The sequence below is a fragment of the Lagopus muta genome, chromosome 3 (assembly GCF_023343835.1).
Source record: "Lagopus muta isolate bLagMut1 chromosome 3, bLagMut1 primary, whole genome shotgun sequence".
NCBI classification, from domain to species: Eukaryota; Metazoa; Chordata; class Aves; order Galliformes; family Phasianidae; genus Lagopus; species Lagopus muta.
Genome location: NC_064435.1, coordinates 91,624,169 through 91,640,367, shown reverse-complemented (window position 1 = coordinate 91,640,367; position 16,199 = coordinate 91,624,169). Strand labels below are relative to the sequence as shown.

General features: G+C 41.5%; 1 protein-coding gene across 7 annotated transcripts in view; it reads right to left on the bottom strand.

The window, feature by feature from the left end:
* The window catches only part of TNS3 (tensin 3), a 216,469-nt gene that overhangs the window by 127,455 nt on the left and 72,815 nt on the right, over nucleotides 1-16,199 (bottom strand). For all 7 annotated transcript variants that reach the window (XM_048940293.1, XM_048940294.1, XM_048940295.1 and 4 more), the window contains exon 3: nucleotides 14,020-14,057. In XM_048940293.1, coding sequence (XP_048796250.1) covers nucleotides 14,020-14,057 — 38 coding nt within the window. The remainder of the gene's footprint in view (nucleotides 1-14,019; nucleotides 14,058-16,199) is intronic.

Below are 16,199 nucleotides of genomic sequence, written 5' to 3'. Positions count from 1 at the left end.
CACACACTGACAGTTTGGTTGTTGTTGAGTAAGGGCTGCATACCTAGGGCAAGGCCAGGTCACTTTGCAGGAAAGAGCTGCTGCCATGAAGGCATAACATCAGGGGGTGGCCCACATTACTACTAACTGTCCCGGCTGTATGTGGGCCAGAGGTTGGGCATGCCTGATTTAGAAGGAAGTATACATCTAGAAAGCAAAACTGCAGAACTTCACTTTAATATCAGGGCAAAGACAGAAAGGGGAAAAAACCCCAAAAATGTAAATCCCTCATTCATTGGCTTTAAAGAATTACATATACTGCTAGTAACTACACAAAACAACAAAGTTCAAATTTTCTTGATCCTCACTGAAGCTGGAGCTAACCCAAAGAAAGATACAATCAAGAGGTTTGTCAGCTTTCAACATATAGGCTATGAATATATTCAGTAAAACAAAATACTTAGAGGCCCTGCACTTTAACATACTCACTTATAAAAGAAAAAATAGAACTAGGGAAATTCCCAAGTCTGGTTTTTAAAAACAGGTAGAAACACAGTGCCACTCCATCTCCACCTGACATACAGACACGTAAGCCTGTCCATAAATAACAAGGTAAATACCTGAAGGTCAAATAACCCGTTCTTGCATATATAATTCAGCATATGCAGAAAACACATTCCTAGTTGATACCTCCAGAATCAAGTCTTACATTGAAGAAGTCCTATCTTGATGGAAAAACAATTTAAAACAATTTCCATAACAAATCTGATTCCAATGAACTGGCAAGTAATTTTACTTCATACAACTGTAACACCAGTCACATGAGTTAATGAGTAACTAACCAATACGAGATAAATAGTAAGTCAAACAAGAAAAAATGTCAACAAATGGCATGATAAGTGGCACTAAGGAAATAAAACGTATCCCCACTTGCTCTATCAGAACCACAATCAGTACTCCCTCACAGCTGCACAACAGGCCATTTGCTTGGATAACCTCTACTTACATTTCAGTATATTTTTCACTTCTCCGTGTGTCTTTCACATTGCACTTCTCCTTTTTTCTTTTCTTTTTATGAAAAGTAGGTGGCCTTTCAGAGGAAGAACCATCTTCAAAGAATGAGCCAGCTATTATCAAGCCTGCATCTCAAAGTCCAAATCTCAAATACTATCATATCTCTACTTCAAAATTCATACAACTTAACCATTTAGCTATAATGACTCACATAGTCATTTCAGTATAGATTACCAGGCTGATCAAGCATGACTTCCTCTTGCTGAATCCATGCTGGCTATTCCTGATTTTCTTGCCCTTCACGTGCCTGGAAATGGTTTATACGATTAGTTTCAGCAGCTCCCAGAAATCAGCAAGGCTGACCAATGCACTAGTGTGTCTTACTTCTTGCCCTTCTTGAAGGGCATTTACCCTCCTCCAGACCTCAAGCACTTCTTGCAAGCACCATAATTGACCAAGCTTATCAAGAGTGGCCTCACAATGACATCAGCCAGCTAGATCGGTGATCATGGATGCACTCTATGTTTGCATGCTCAGTTTGCTTGACTATTCCCTGATCTGATCCATTTCCAACAAGGATACATCTTCCAAGCTGCACCTCTTCTTCCTGGTCTCAGGGATTCCTGACGTTTGTCTTTCTAGTGAAGTCCAAGTCAAAGAAAGCATTCATTACCTCAGTCTTTTCTTTCTTTCATTCTTTCTAACTAGGTCTCACATTTCATTCAGCACTACTGCTGTGGTTTAACCTAGCAGGTAGCTCAGCACCACACAGTCACTCATTCGCTCCTCCCACTGGGATGGGGGAGAGAATCATAACGAAAAAACAAAGTAGAACTCATGGATTGAGATAAAACTGTGTACTGAGGCAGAAAAAAAGAAAAGGATAATAGTTGTGACTATATTATACAAGTATGTATGAATGCATGTAACAAGTGATGCAAGAACAATTGCTCACTACCTGCCAACCAAAGCCCAGCTAGCCCAAAAACAGCAGAACAGGGAGAGATGAACTCCCACCCCTCTCAAAACTTTCCTCTCACATGATGGCATACGGTATACGGTGATTCTGTGATTCTGTGGTATGGAATATCCCTCTGGCCAGCTTAAGTCAGCTGTCCTGATTCTGTCTTCTCCCAGCACCTTGAATGCTCTTTTTCTCCCAGACCCTTGTGCCTCCCCCCACTTCGTTGGTAGCACGGTAGGGGAAAGTAAGAAAACCGAAGTGTACAGCGCTGCTGTCTTTGTACAGCACTGCTCAGCAACAGCTGGAAACATCAGTGTGTTATTAATATTTTCTCCTAATAAACAAACAAACAAACAAAATACTATGAATAAAATTCTGTTTCACCTGAAATTAAAACAACTATTTATACTTAATCTTCATCTGGTCACTTACATTTTCAGAAGCCCTTCTTGGTTCTAATGAAAAAAGAAAAAAAAAACAAAAAAACATTGAGTGTAGTATTTAAAAAAAAAAAACTTGTTAAAAAGTAATTGTACTCTCAAAGTTTGTAATATGCCTTAGGAGACAATTCTAAAGGGCAAAGGAACCCAGGATGCCCGGACATCACTCAAGAATGAATTCATGAAGGCATAAGAGATGACTATGCCCACATGCCAAATGACAAACTAGCAGGGAAGAACTTTCACATAACTGTAGTCATTTTAACAAATTTCTTTCAAAATGCACGGTAAGAGTATCTCACAAGTGCATTCTAAATGTATCTTCAGTTTTGGAGCTGTTCAAAAGAGACAACAAAATGGCACAGAATGTTCCCCTATAATTTTTTATCATCAAAACTTTTATTTTATTTTTTTTTTTTGGCACGCTACTTGGCTCCGGAAGCAGGAAAGTGCCGCAGCCGGTTGAGGGGCTGTCCGGGAGGAGCTGCCGGGTGCCACTGACCGCGTAGCAGGTCTGACCTCTCAGGGTCACAGCCAGGAGCAGCGGCAGGATCAGTCCCTGCATAGATAAAACCTTCCACTAGGGAGCGGAGCAACCCAGGAGCGGCGTGAACAGGATGGACAAACCGGGCACAGCACGGCAGATCCCGCTAGTAGAGAGGGCGAGGGCAGAATGTGCGTGCTCAGGAAACCGGCTCACCTAACGGCTGCCTCCCGCACAGCTAATCAAACCGTGGTCTCCACTAGGCAGAAAGCTCTGGCAATTCAGATGGATGCTCACCTAAAAATGAGGCAGTCCAAGTCTGTGGCTGCAGCGAATGCCCGAGCCTGCTGTTGCCAGTGAAGGGCAGCAGGCATTCCACCCGCATGAGGTGTGCACAGATGGATGGTCTGCTCGGTGTGGTGGCAAAGCTCAAGGAGGAGATGGAGAGATTAAGGAGTTAGAGTGAAAGCAGTAGATTGGTGGAGTAACTCCCTGCTGCATGCGTGAGAAAGACACCAGGGTGAATACCCCCAGAACAGTGGTAGGCCCCCACCCCAGCCACTGTTGAGCAGAGACAACAGAATAAAAGGAGAAGAAACAGGTCCCATCCCAACCCACCTCAGTTCCCAGGTGCCCCAACATAACGGGTTTGAGGCTCTAGCACTTGAGAGAGGAGTAAGTGAGGATGCGGTGGGAGGACCACATTCAAGGTTCTCTGGGGCAAGGTGGTCAACTGTACACCTCAGGACAGTCTCTGTCAGGAATGAGAGAAAGGTTACTTCACAGGTGTCTCCTTTCGGAGAGGAACAGAGGGCCTATATGTCAGCCCAGCCCAACTGCAGGGAAGTGAGAAAAGCCTGAGGATTATCAAAAAAGACCTCAGGGGAATGGGCTGGTTAGTGGATAGAGTGGAAGTATAGGTCACATTTTCCTCTATCCCTTCAAGGGCAGGGAACAAGAGGAGCAGGAAAACCCATCTCATAAATATGTGGCTGACAGGCTGGTGCAAACGCAAGAACTTTGGTTTTTTTGACCATGGGATGGTTTACTTGGCACTTGGCCCAGTGGCAGCTGATGGATGTCACCTGTCTCAAAGAGAGAAATGGATCCTAGCCGAGGGGCTGGCAAAGCTTGTGGAGAGGGCTTAAAGCTAGACATGAAAGGGGAAGGGATAAAACCAGGCCCAATAGAGCTGAGCCTAGGGGAACAAAGACTGGGTTGGTGCTGAGGTACGGGGCTCAGCTGAAGTGCATCTACACCAATGGGTGCATGGACAACAAATGGGAGAAGCTGGAAGCACAGTGCAGCAGGCCAACTATGACTCAGCTGCCCTTATGGAAATGTTGTGGGATTGCTTCCATGACTGGATGGCTATAAGCTCTTCAGAAGGGACAGGTAAGAAAGTAAGGATGGTGGCACAGCCCTCTAAGTTAGAGAGTGTTTTGATATTGAGCTAGGAGGTTGGGAATTGTAAGGTTGACTCTATGGGAAAGGATCAGAGGGACAGCCAACAAGGCAGGCATCATGATGATGGGTCTGTTACATATCACCTAACCAAGAGACAGATGATGAGTTCTATGAAAAGCTCGCAGAAGGTTCATGACAGCCAGTCCTTGGTCTCATGGGGGACTTGAGCTTCCCTTACGTTTCCTGGAAAGACAAGACAGCACAGAAGAAGCAGTCCAGAAGGTTTCTAGAGTGTATGGAAGATAAGCTGACAAGAGAGCCTACCAGGGCAGGTGCCTTGCTAGACCTGCTGTTCACAGAGAAGAACTAGTGGAAGATGTAGAGGTTGAGGGCTATCTTGGACAGAGTGACCACGAAATGGAAGATTTCTTGCTGAAGTCAGGAGGGTGGGGGTGGCAGCAAAACTGCTACTTTAGGCTTCCAAAGGGCAGATTTTGAACTCTTCAGAACACCGGTAGAAAGTGTCCCTTGGGATTCAGTCCTGAAAGGTAAAGGGGTCCAGGAAGCCTGGTCACTCCTCAAGAAGGAAGTCTTAAAGGTACAGCAGCAGGCTGTCCCTGTCTGCCATAAGATGATCCATCACAAAAGACAAGTGTGGACGAACAGGGAACTTTTCATGAAGCTCTGGGAGAAAAAGAAAATCTTTCTCCTGTAGAAGAAAGGACAGGAAACTCAGGAAGAGTATGAAGTTGTTAGGATGCGCATTGAGAAAATTAGAGAGGCAGAAGTCCGACTTGAACAAAATTTGTCTGCTGGTATAAAAGAGAACAAAAGAATTCTTTACAAATACATTAACAGAAAGAGGAGGGCTAAGCAGAATCTCCTTCCTTTACTGGATGCGGCAGGGAACATGACCACCGAGTTTAAGGAAAAGGCTGAGGTTCTCAGCGCTTTCTTTATAGCTGTCTTTGAAAGTCGTACCCGTTGTTGTTGGAGTACTCTACCCCCTGACCTGGAAGTCTGGGATGGGGAGCAGAATAAACCCCCACAATTCTTGTGAAAACTGTCAGAAACTTACTACTCCACCTGGACTGCCACAAGTCCATGGGGCCAGATGGGATCCACCTGAGGATGCTGAGGAAGCCAGCAGAGGTGATAATCAAGCTCCTTTCTATCATCTTTCAGCGTTCCCGGTCACCTGGAGAGGTCCCAGAGGATTGGAGACTTGCCAGTGTGACTCCCATCTATAAGAAGGGTCGTAAGGAGGATTTGGGGAACTACAGGCCTATCAGCCTGACCTCAGTGCCAGGTAAGGTTATGGAGAAGATCATCCTTAGGGAGATCATAGGGCACGAGCAGGACAACCAGGCAATCAGGCCTAGCAAGCATGGGTTCATGAAAGGCAGGTTCAGTTTGACCAATCTGATCTCCTTCTATGACCAGGTAACCCACCTGGCAGATGAGGGAAAGGCTGCTGATGTAGTCTTCAGCAAATCCTTCAGTACTGTCTTCCACAGTATTCTCCTGGAGAAGGTGGCAGCCCTTAGCTTGGACAGATACGCTCATCACAGGGTAAAGAACTGGCTAGATGGCTCAGCCCAGAGAGTGGTGGTGAATGGAGTTAAATCCAGCTTGCTGCTGGTTACAAGCTGGTAAGGGGCCTGGAGCACAGGCCTTATGAGGAGCAGCTGAGGAAGTTGGGATTGTTCAGTCTGGAGAAGAGGAGGCTCAGTATGACCTTACTTCTCTCTACATCTATCTGAAGGAACACTGTGGGGAGGTGGGTTGGCCTCTTCCCCCATGTATCTAGCAATAGGACTAGAGAGAATGGCCTCAAGTTGCACTGGGGAGATTCAGGTTGGACATTAGGAAATACTTCTCTGAGACACTGGTGAGGCATTAGAACAGGCTGCCCAGGGAGGCAGTGGAGTCACTGACCTTGGGGGTGTTCAAGAAACATTTAGATGATGTACAGTTTAGTGGGAAATACTGGTGATAAGTGGATGGTTGGTCTGGATGATTTTAAGAGGTCTTTTCCAGCCTTGGTGATTCTATGATTCTGTACTCCTGTCAAACAGGTTTGTTTGTTTGCTTATTTGTTACCAGGACTACACTTGCTTTACAAGGCTTTAACTGTCTGAGGTATTTTAAGGACTTTCTTCAACAAGGCATCAGAAGACACATGAAGTGCCCTTCTGTAAATAATTTCTAGTGAAGCACTGTTATAACACAGGTAGTAAAAGCAAATTCTAATGAAGCCTAGACATTTCAGCTTGCCGATATAAAACACGCAAGAGCTTCTACTGGAAAAGACATATTACTCACTTCCTCATTATGTGTTTCCAAAACGTTTGTTATTCATGTGGTCTGTAGTGAAGTTTCCATTCTTTTGTTAAGTCAGTAAGGCAACTGCTTATAATCAAATGCAGGGGTTGCTCCAATCTTAGAGAATCAGTATGGCAAGAGGGAATTCATGTACTTCCAGGCCATAGCAATCAAGTACACTACAACAAACAGACATATCATGGGGACGCTGTGATTGCTACCAAAATACTGCTTTAAGAAAGCAGCGGTATATTTTGGTAAGCTACCTGATTTCCTGTCCACCAGAGACATAGTTTAACAAACTGTGTAACATAAAAATGAGAGCATTCCAAGCAACAATGATGTAAAACACATCATTTCTGAGATCTTTGATCCTATGTTAGAGGGCTAAAAAATCGTTACGTCTCTTCAAAAAAAATTCAAAATTAAAATTTACAAATCAAGATACAAGGATCAGATCCAGACAGAAAACAACTGGACAAAAGTGATCCATTTTCAGGGCACAGGAATGAAAACCAAACAAAAAAAAACCTCCTAAAACATCTTGATGCTTTCCAGTAGAAAATTTACATCTGCTGTGAAAATACAGCCCACTCATGTTTTCATGGTGAACAAAGGAAAAACTGAAGTAGTTTTGTTTCCTTTGCTCAGTACCATCTTATTTTCCTCTTGCCAACTACTAGAATTTGTAAAGAAACAGAGTTTGAATTTGTTCACGTACCACATAGGTCTTGCTAACATAGTCAACTACCTGAAAACGAGACTGAATTAGTGTTCCTGTCTAAATACACTAGCGTATTTTTCAAGTACTTTTCCAGTTTTGGAAAGCCCCAGCAAATTAACTGCTAAACACACAAGCCTGCAGCACAGCACTTCTGCTACTTAAAGAATGCAATGTTTGTGCCCCTAGAAAGCACCTTCAAGTCTTATGCCACTGAATAGCTTACAGTTCTGATTGAATCAGAAGGCTTATTCATTGAACAGCTCACTACAGTACACAGTAACCAAACGAGTAGAGTATTTTGCAGGCAGGAGGATCTGCAAAATACTGCTATTGGGGGCTATCAGGAAAACTAATGACTGCTCTGAGTTGCAACTATCAGTTACAAAATTCACACAGTAATCTCAACTTCAACTGCGAACATTTTTATTCTAGTCCAACGCTAAGCAGCATTAAAAGTGTTGCATGCATGCTAATATAACATGCTAATTACTTCCCATGAGGGGAAAAAAAAATTCATTAGAATCTTAAGCCTTACTGAATGTGTCCCTATGTACAGATTCCTACAAAAATGCATCAACTACAGAGGTTCACATAGTTGTCCCCTGCAACCAACATGGCACAAGTTTTCATTTAATGCCTTGATTCCTTCTACCCAAAATCTGAGATAGTTAGGTAGAAAGTATACTCCTCCAATCATGCACACTGATTCTTATATATATACTTTCTTATTATTATTATTATTAAAGGAAAAAGCAAAGCAAAAAAACTCACGTGAACCTTTTGAGAAGCAAAGTCACCATATTTAGTCCACAGCTGCTCGTGACAGTGCTGACCTATGCTTCCAACTGTCGTATTAACTAAGTCGTAGAAGCTGACAGTGGTTTGCTGTACTCAAAACAATTTTCTTCAAGGTTGCTCGATTATTTTTAAAACAGAGTTTTATTGTGAAGTCACTTACAAATTAACACACCGAGTATTCAGTGAAAGGGTTTTACCAAAAAAAGCCTACTTTCTGGGGAAGTTTGAAACATTAAGCTGTATTCCTTGTGCAAATGCACATAAACATGAAAATCAGAGCATCCGGAGAGAAATACATAAAGATTTTAAACTGCCTCTACACAAGTAGCAACCCTTTTTAAAAAGTGATACACATTTTTAACATCTTAAAAGTTGGATTTCTGTATTAACTTTGTATTATTTTAAACACTCAAAGAGAAATTCTTTCCACTCTTCTGAACAGATATTGAATTTCCTCAACAGCAAACCTTGGGAGCATCAAATTAAACAGAAAAGAAATAATTATCACTCTCAAAGAGAAAGAACATTGGCAGCTGTTTGAGAAATGACAACACCAAAAATACAGTCGCTTCCCTCTCAAAACTGATCAAGTATCAGCATGATGATACCAACCCAAGCCGTCCAACACTTTATGAGCACTCATCAAAAATACGGCAGAGATGAGATGTCAGAAACACAGTAATCCTGGAAATCTCAGTGATTTTTTTCATGTGAAGAGGAAGTGCCCCTAGGCTGCCACTCTTTACTCGCTTCAGCCATCAACCTCTCATCTTCCTAATGGAACTAGTAATCTAGAACGATCCAATTCATTTAACTTTTTAAGCATTGGACTACTTGTCAAAATGCACTTTCTTAAAGCATTAGGTGTAAAGCGGTGCCCCCTTACACACTTTCTGCTTCTGCACTGAACACAGAAGCAGCACACTGCAATCAGGGCATACAGAACACTGCATACAGCTTGCGAAGTCACCAGCTTTCTGCTCACGTAACAATACAGAACTAGAAGCAGCATCTCTGTAATGCTGTACTGTACACTATCAGCAGGCAGGGAAGAACTTTTAAACACAGTCTACTTTCAAACCTCCTTCTGAAAGCCAAACAAAACCACGCACGCACACCAGAAATTAGGATTTAAGCTAGGTGTCTGATACAGGAGGAATAAAAGACAAAGTGAAGGAAATGTGTAGAACACACTAGATTCACTATTCTGAAGAAGAAGGAAGGTAAAGGCAAAGTATTTTTTTCTTTTAATTTGGATATCACTTACAAGAGCAGAAAGAAAACAAACTAATCCACAACCAAAATTAAAAACAGTTTGACTCATAACTGACAACAGCGCATTGTCCATAACTCAATTCCGAATAGTTACCACACTGTTTAAAAGATGGATGAGCTGAACTAAGCAGATATATTTCTCTATAAAAGGAGAAGGATCTTTCCTTCCTGCTCCAGAAACACCAGGAAAATTGTTGTATCACAGTGTACAATACATTCCTCTCTAAGCATTTTTCTCCCTGGACCATGAAGAGCTGCTGATTCTCCTTGTGGGAATGAAAGGTACCTGCCTTCATGGTCACCCACTCAAAGGGCCAGAGACCAGTCCTACCACGTCAGTGAGGCTGCCCCAAGTAAACACAAGGTTTATTCATAAAACAGACCGGGTGACAGAAGTTTACCGAGCCTTTTAAAATGCCAATATGCTTTGAGCTCTACGTCTCTTAACTGAAAATAGATGACCAATACACCTATTTTTTATTTCTTTTTTTTACTTCCTCCTTCCCTCTCTTATTTTCACAATACACAATGAACATGTATCCAAGGACTAAAGCCAGCTGTCGCTCCCGGCTTAGTTTTATTGCCATGATTACTGCCAATTTCCCCATTGCAGCACAGCTCGTAACATTTTTACAGTAACTTAAACTGTTGTTTTTGTTTTTTACATTTCTGTGCATTTCTTTTTATAATCATGTTCGTTTTTCCTTTACTATGAGAGTCTACGAAAGAAATGAACAATGCAGCGAGGGATGTAGAACAGCCTCACTCCTATTTTCTAAACTTTTTAAGCTATTGCTGATCAAAGAAAATGGGAAAACAGGGTCAAGGGGAGAATTACAATATCTCAAATACAAATGCCACGAAAATGAGAATCTAACAAAAAAATGTGGCCTTTGAGCAAAGCAGCAGGACAAAATGTCATGTCTGAGTTTATACCTTTTATGATTGCAATTTTGGCAGCTTTATAAGTGACAAAACACTAAAAACAACACATACACATCTTACTTCTCTATTAAAAAATAAACTACAGAATCTGAAGGTAATGAATTGCTTGACCTAGCTTTAACAGCATGCAACTGGCACGCTACAGCTCAGAACATGAGTCTATCTGAACAAGGATTTTAGATCACTAAGACAAAATCTTGAAGCTTTGATTAAGTCTGCACTCCACTGAGATGTCTAAATAGCTCCTTAAAAGGCAAAGAAGGAAGAGTGTTGAATCAAACTCATAGAAATCAATCCTGTTGGAGAAGAAAAACAGAGCCACGTGGATTAGTGTATTGGACACCAGGACAGACTGGCAAAGTATCGCACTGCATTATGTACAAAATAATGGCTCAAGCAAGGCAAAATTATCTTCCAGGTTGAGTTGAGGAGATATGTAACACTCAGTACAAAAACTAAAGTAAGGCACTGCTGAATGACACCACTGATCCAGCAAAAGACTTCAACAAATACTCAAGCTTACCGATATTAAGATAATTTAAGCATTTGCTTACAAGCTTGATAAAATCAGTCAGCTCAAGAGGGACTTCTCAGCACATTAAAATGTGTCAAAAAAATCATGTGTCTTACTAATGTATCAAGTTTTTGAGGCTCAGAGCAACAGTGCTGTCATTGCTCAGCACTCACAATGCACACCAAACTGATGAACTGAGGCCCATTGAGCGATGTATGCAAAATAAACTGATTGAGAAGCTGCACCTGAGTTCAAGCACATGCCAAGATCTCTCACGTTGCACAGGCAGAGACACAGCAAACAACTTCAGACAGGCTATGAGAGTTCAGTGACTTCTTCAGAGAAGAGTGATCTACTAAACCCTTTATGGCAGAGCCCATCCATAGCTCCATTGCTCCAGGATATGATTAGATTACTTCAGTGCTCAGAAACCTGTCTGCTTTTCACCTAAACAAACCTATCTGGAAAACTTGTTCACATACTTGTAAATAATCACTTTTTCGTGTAGAAAACAACTTCTGTTTTGAATTTTTGGATCCTAAATTTCATTAATTTATCCCCCAGCCACATCTCCACATTTCCCTTCTTGATTAAATTGCAGATAATAATTTGACAGAGGTGGATCTCTCTCCAGGTTTTATATCCAGATGCCCATTCTGTATGCGTTTGTTTTTCTCCACAGACAATACCAATACAGTATGTGTGTGTGTGTGTAGCTGTTTTAAATTAACCTCAAAGACTGACAGAGCTGGGGCTGTTCAGCTTGGAGAAGAGAAGGCTCTGAGAAGAGCTGATAGCAGCTTTTCAGTATCTAAAGGGGGCTGTAAGAAATAAGGGGACAGACTCTTTAGCAGGGTCTGCTGTGACAGGACAATGGGAAATGGTTCCAGACTAAAAGAGGGGAGATTTAGAATAAGGAATGTAGTATAAGGAGCATTGTTCCCTACAGTAAGGGTGGTGAGATGTCTCATCTATGGAAACATTCAAAGTCAGGCAGCACCAGCTCTGAGCAAACTGACCTAGCAGTTTATCTCCCTGATCACTGCAGGGAAGTTGGACTTGATGACCTTTAAGATTCCCCAAATTGCCTGATCAATCTCCAAGTTTTGCACTGGGCAGAGTTCTTCACTTGAATTTACTCATACGTTTTGGAAACACTAAAACAAAGAAATTTTTCCACAAAGCTAAACATCAAGTCAACAATACAGGCGACTGAAATAGATCCATGTTCTCCAAAAGTCAAGTAGTCTAATTATAAGAATAAGTGTAACCTTCATTCAAAGCAAATACCAGTCTTGTTAAAAGCAGGGAACATTATCCCAAGAGAATAAAACAAAGTAACCCCTCCAACAACACAAAATTTACACATTAGCACTCCTTGGACATCTCTGATTTACACAGATCTAGAGATGAGGAAATTTTAAGTCATCTGAGACCATGGAAGTACTTATGCTGTTGGTAGCTGACATTACGTGATGAGGAACTTTACACCTACAGCTTGTCTGATACTTGTACAACACCATATGAACTCCATTTTGGTCTTTCTGGCAATTTTTCAGATCTCTACAAAAACATAGAAACATTTCATTTGATACCAGTATATAAAATGATTTTTACTCTACAAAATTAATCAGGGAAAAAAATGCAAAGACAGTACGAAAAGAAGCCTTAAATGAAAAATCAAACCTTTAGAAAAAAGGATTTAACTCTTCCAGTTTGATTTTCTTTCATATTTCTTTGTTTTAACAAAACAAATTAATGTAAATGTAAATCTTGAGTGTTACTTTTTTTTTCCCCACTGTTAAAAGTGATATGTTGAAACAATTGTAGAAACAACCCTTCCTCTCACTTTTTATTCATGCTTACACAGTTCTTGTTCTATATTGTACGACATGGAAACCATTCCCATTATTAAACTACTTGTGTAATGTATCAGAAGAAGAACTCATCCACTAGCAAATATACATATTAAAATAAAAAATATTTTTAACTTTAAAAAACTAATATTTTTAAAAATAATATTTTAATTCCACGTTTACAACTGTATACATACAAGGAATAGACAACTAATCCTTGACTAGCATGATGTTTATTTTCCCTTCAGATACTCATGTTTTAGCTCGGTTAATTTTCCCATAGCAACATTTTTCAGAACCCACAAAAATTATCCATACATAACATAAGTGCAAGTCAAAAAAAAAAAAAAAAAACAAGGAGCTTTATTTTTTAAATGTTGATGAGTGTTTTTGTTATGAAAACCAGAGAAGAAACTGAACTCTGCATGTGTTCAATATTTATTTGATCTTTCCCATTCAGATGTCTTTATATCATAAAAAAAGATGGAATGCTAAGTGCAAGGGTTGTTGCTCCCACCTCTTCCTTTCAAGACTGCTCCTGCACGTAATGGAAAACATTCTGACTTTCAGCAGCCATAAAATATCTCTTTTCGTTTTATATAGATTTGTGCTGTCTTGATACTCAATATCTACCTTTCAATATTCCACATCTACTTTCAAGTCAGAAACAATTACAACTCACCAAGCTTTGAAAACGTGCCCTGAGTAATTATAGTTGATTTAACCTAATGGCCAACAAAATCCAAGACAATATAAAACAGTGAGAAGAAAAAAAAGGAAGCCAGCTTTCTTTTTTGTAGAGTACAAGATAAACTAGGAGGCTGAGCTGGGTATTTCCTGATGAAAAAGGCACTCATTTTTTTAAAATATCAAAAATTCAGTTATGAAACTGAACTTGCTGGATTCAATTTACAGTACATGCTGAACCTAAATGTTCTCATATTTTTCTTAAACCACCACTAAAAGTTTCCATTAAATCCTGTTGCTGTAAACTTTAGATACACACCCCAAACTCATATTTTTCTTTTCCTGGTAGAAGAGCATAGTTTGTATTTGGCCCAACTTTCTGTTTTCAACTTGAAACTTGTCCTCTTGTGGGAGGAATGAGTAGCTTTATTGCAGAAGTTACACTATACTTGTTTTACCTTAATGACAAAATAACAGCAAAAAGTTGCTTTTTTTTCCTGTCAACTTGGCATTTGATTTAATAATCATCATCATGACACAACTTCTACAGTCCAAACTTCAGATACACATGGACTGTCAACAAAGAGAGAGAAATAAATAGGCTTACCTTTTCCTCACATTTCCTGTGGCAGGCATACTTGCAAACTAAAATGAAAGCAAAGATAATATATGAGTAAAAGAGCAGGTGGATTCTCTCTTTTTTTTTTCATTAGATCAATCTTTTACTGGAAACACAGCCTATCATAAATCTTCAGATAAAATAGTATTTACATAATACTAAAAAAAAAAGAGAAGTATAATAGAATGTAGGTTTTATCCTTTCCTGAAAGTGCAACTACAGTAATGTTATCATAGAACCATTACAGTTGGAAAAGGCCTCCAAGATCACACAGTCCAACCACCCAGCTATCACCAGCACTACCCACTATGCCTACCTGCCACACCTACCTTTTCCTTGGAAACAAAGAGGGATGGGGATTTCATCACCTCCCTGGACAGCACATTCCAACCTCTCACCATTTTGTGAAGAAATTTTTCCTAATGTCCAGCCTCAATCTCCCCTGGCACCACTCGAGGCCACTCCTTCTTGTACTGTCACTAGTTATGCAGACGAAGAGGCCTACCTCCACCTCACCACAACATCCTTTCAGGTATTCACAGAGAGCAATAGGTCTCCCTTAGCATCCTCCCCAACTTCAGACTAACAATCCCAGCTCCCTCAGCCGCTCTTCATAAGACTTGTGCTCCAGATCCCTCAACCAGCTCCACTGCCCTTCTTGGATATGCTCCAGGGCCTCAATGTATTTCTTACAGTGAGGGGCCCAAAAAGAACACAGTGCTCTAAGTGCAGCCTCACCAGCGCTGTGTACAGGGGGCAATCACAGGTCCTGCTAGCAACAGTACTCCTGATGTAAGCCAGAATGCCCTGGGCCTTCCTGGCCACCTGAGCATACCACTGGCTCACGTTCAGACAGCTGCTGACAAACATCACCAGATTTCATTCCTCCAACACAGCTTTCCAGCCACTCTTTGCCAAGCCTGTAGCACTGCATAAGGTTGCTGTGACCAAAGTGCAGGACTAGACACTTGGTCCTGTAAAGCTTTACAAAACTGACCTCAGCCCACTCACCCAGCCTAACCAGATGTACAGCCTCTGTATAGCCTTCCTATCCTCAGACAGGGAAATCAACACCTTCTTCCAGCTTGGTGCAATCTGCAAACTTACTGTTGGTGCGCCCAACCCCCTCGTCCACATCATTAATGAATATATTACACACAGCTGGTCCCAATATTGACTCCAGGGGAAAATGGCTCATGAACCAGTTGCCAGTCAGATTAAACTCCATTTGCTACCATTATCTGATCCTGGCCATCCAGACAGCTTTTTGCCCAGCAAAGAGCATACCTCTTCAAGTCACGAGTTGCCAGTTTCCTCAGGAAAATACTGGGGGAGACAGAGTCAAAGGCTTTGCTAAAGTCCAGGTTGACTACATTCACAGCCTTTCCCTCATCCACTGGGTGAGTCAGTCATAGAAGGAGGTCAGGATGGTCAAGAAGGACCTACTTCCCATGAACCTATGGTCCCCTGGTTGTGTGATCACGTTTAAGCTGATCTGCAATGTCTAGGTCTGGTTCCTCTGGTGAGGGTGATGACCCATAGACGAGCTGATTTATTGAGCCTGGAGGGAGACTATGCCTTCCCTGTCTGCCTCAACTGTGAAAACTGCTGTGCCACATCATCCTGCCGTGCCACACCTAGTTTACTTGTCCCGGTCACTATGCTCACAGGGTTCCCTTTGCATGCTCAAGGCACTATGGTCACTATGCTCACAGGGTTCCCTTTGCATGCTCAAGGCACTACGCCGCTGCACCTAGCCCCAGCCACACCTCATCAGCCCACCTCTGCCCAACAGCTGTGGGGTTCCGACCGCTCTCCACACCCTGACAACTCCTTCATTTTAGGACCCCCTCACACACCGTGATCCTCCACCCTGCTGCAGAGCACACCCACACTGGAGCCGTTTGCCTCGGAAAATTTGTGCATTCTGTTTCCCTACAATAACACACGTTTGGTTAAACCTCATGGGCTGATGATCTTGTCATCTATCTTTACAGCTGCACATACACCAGAAGCATTATCAGCTAAATAACACAGATATTAAGTCCAAATTGCTCAGAATGAGCCCAATGAGTCTCAGTAATATCTGCAATACCAGAGACCTGAGAAAAATAGGGTGACTTAGAACTCACAAGCAACTATGTCTCCTCAGAGTTCAACTTCTTATT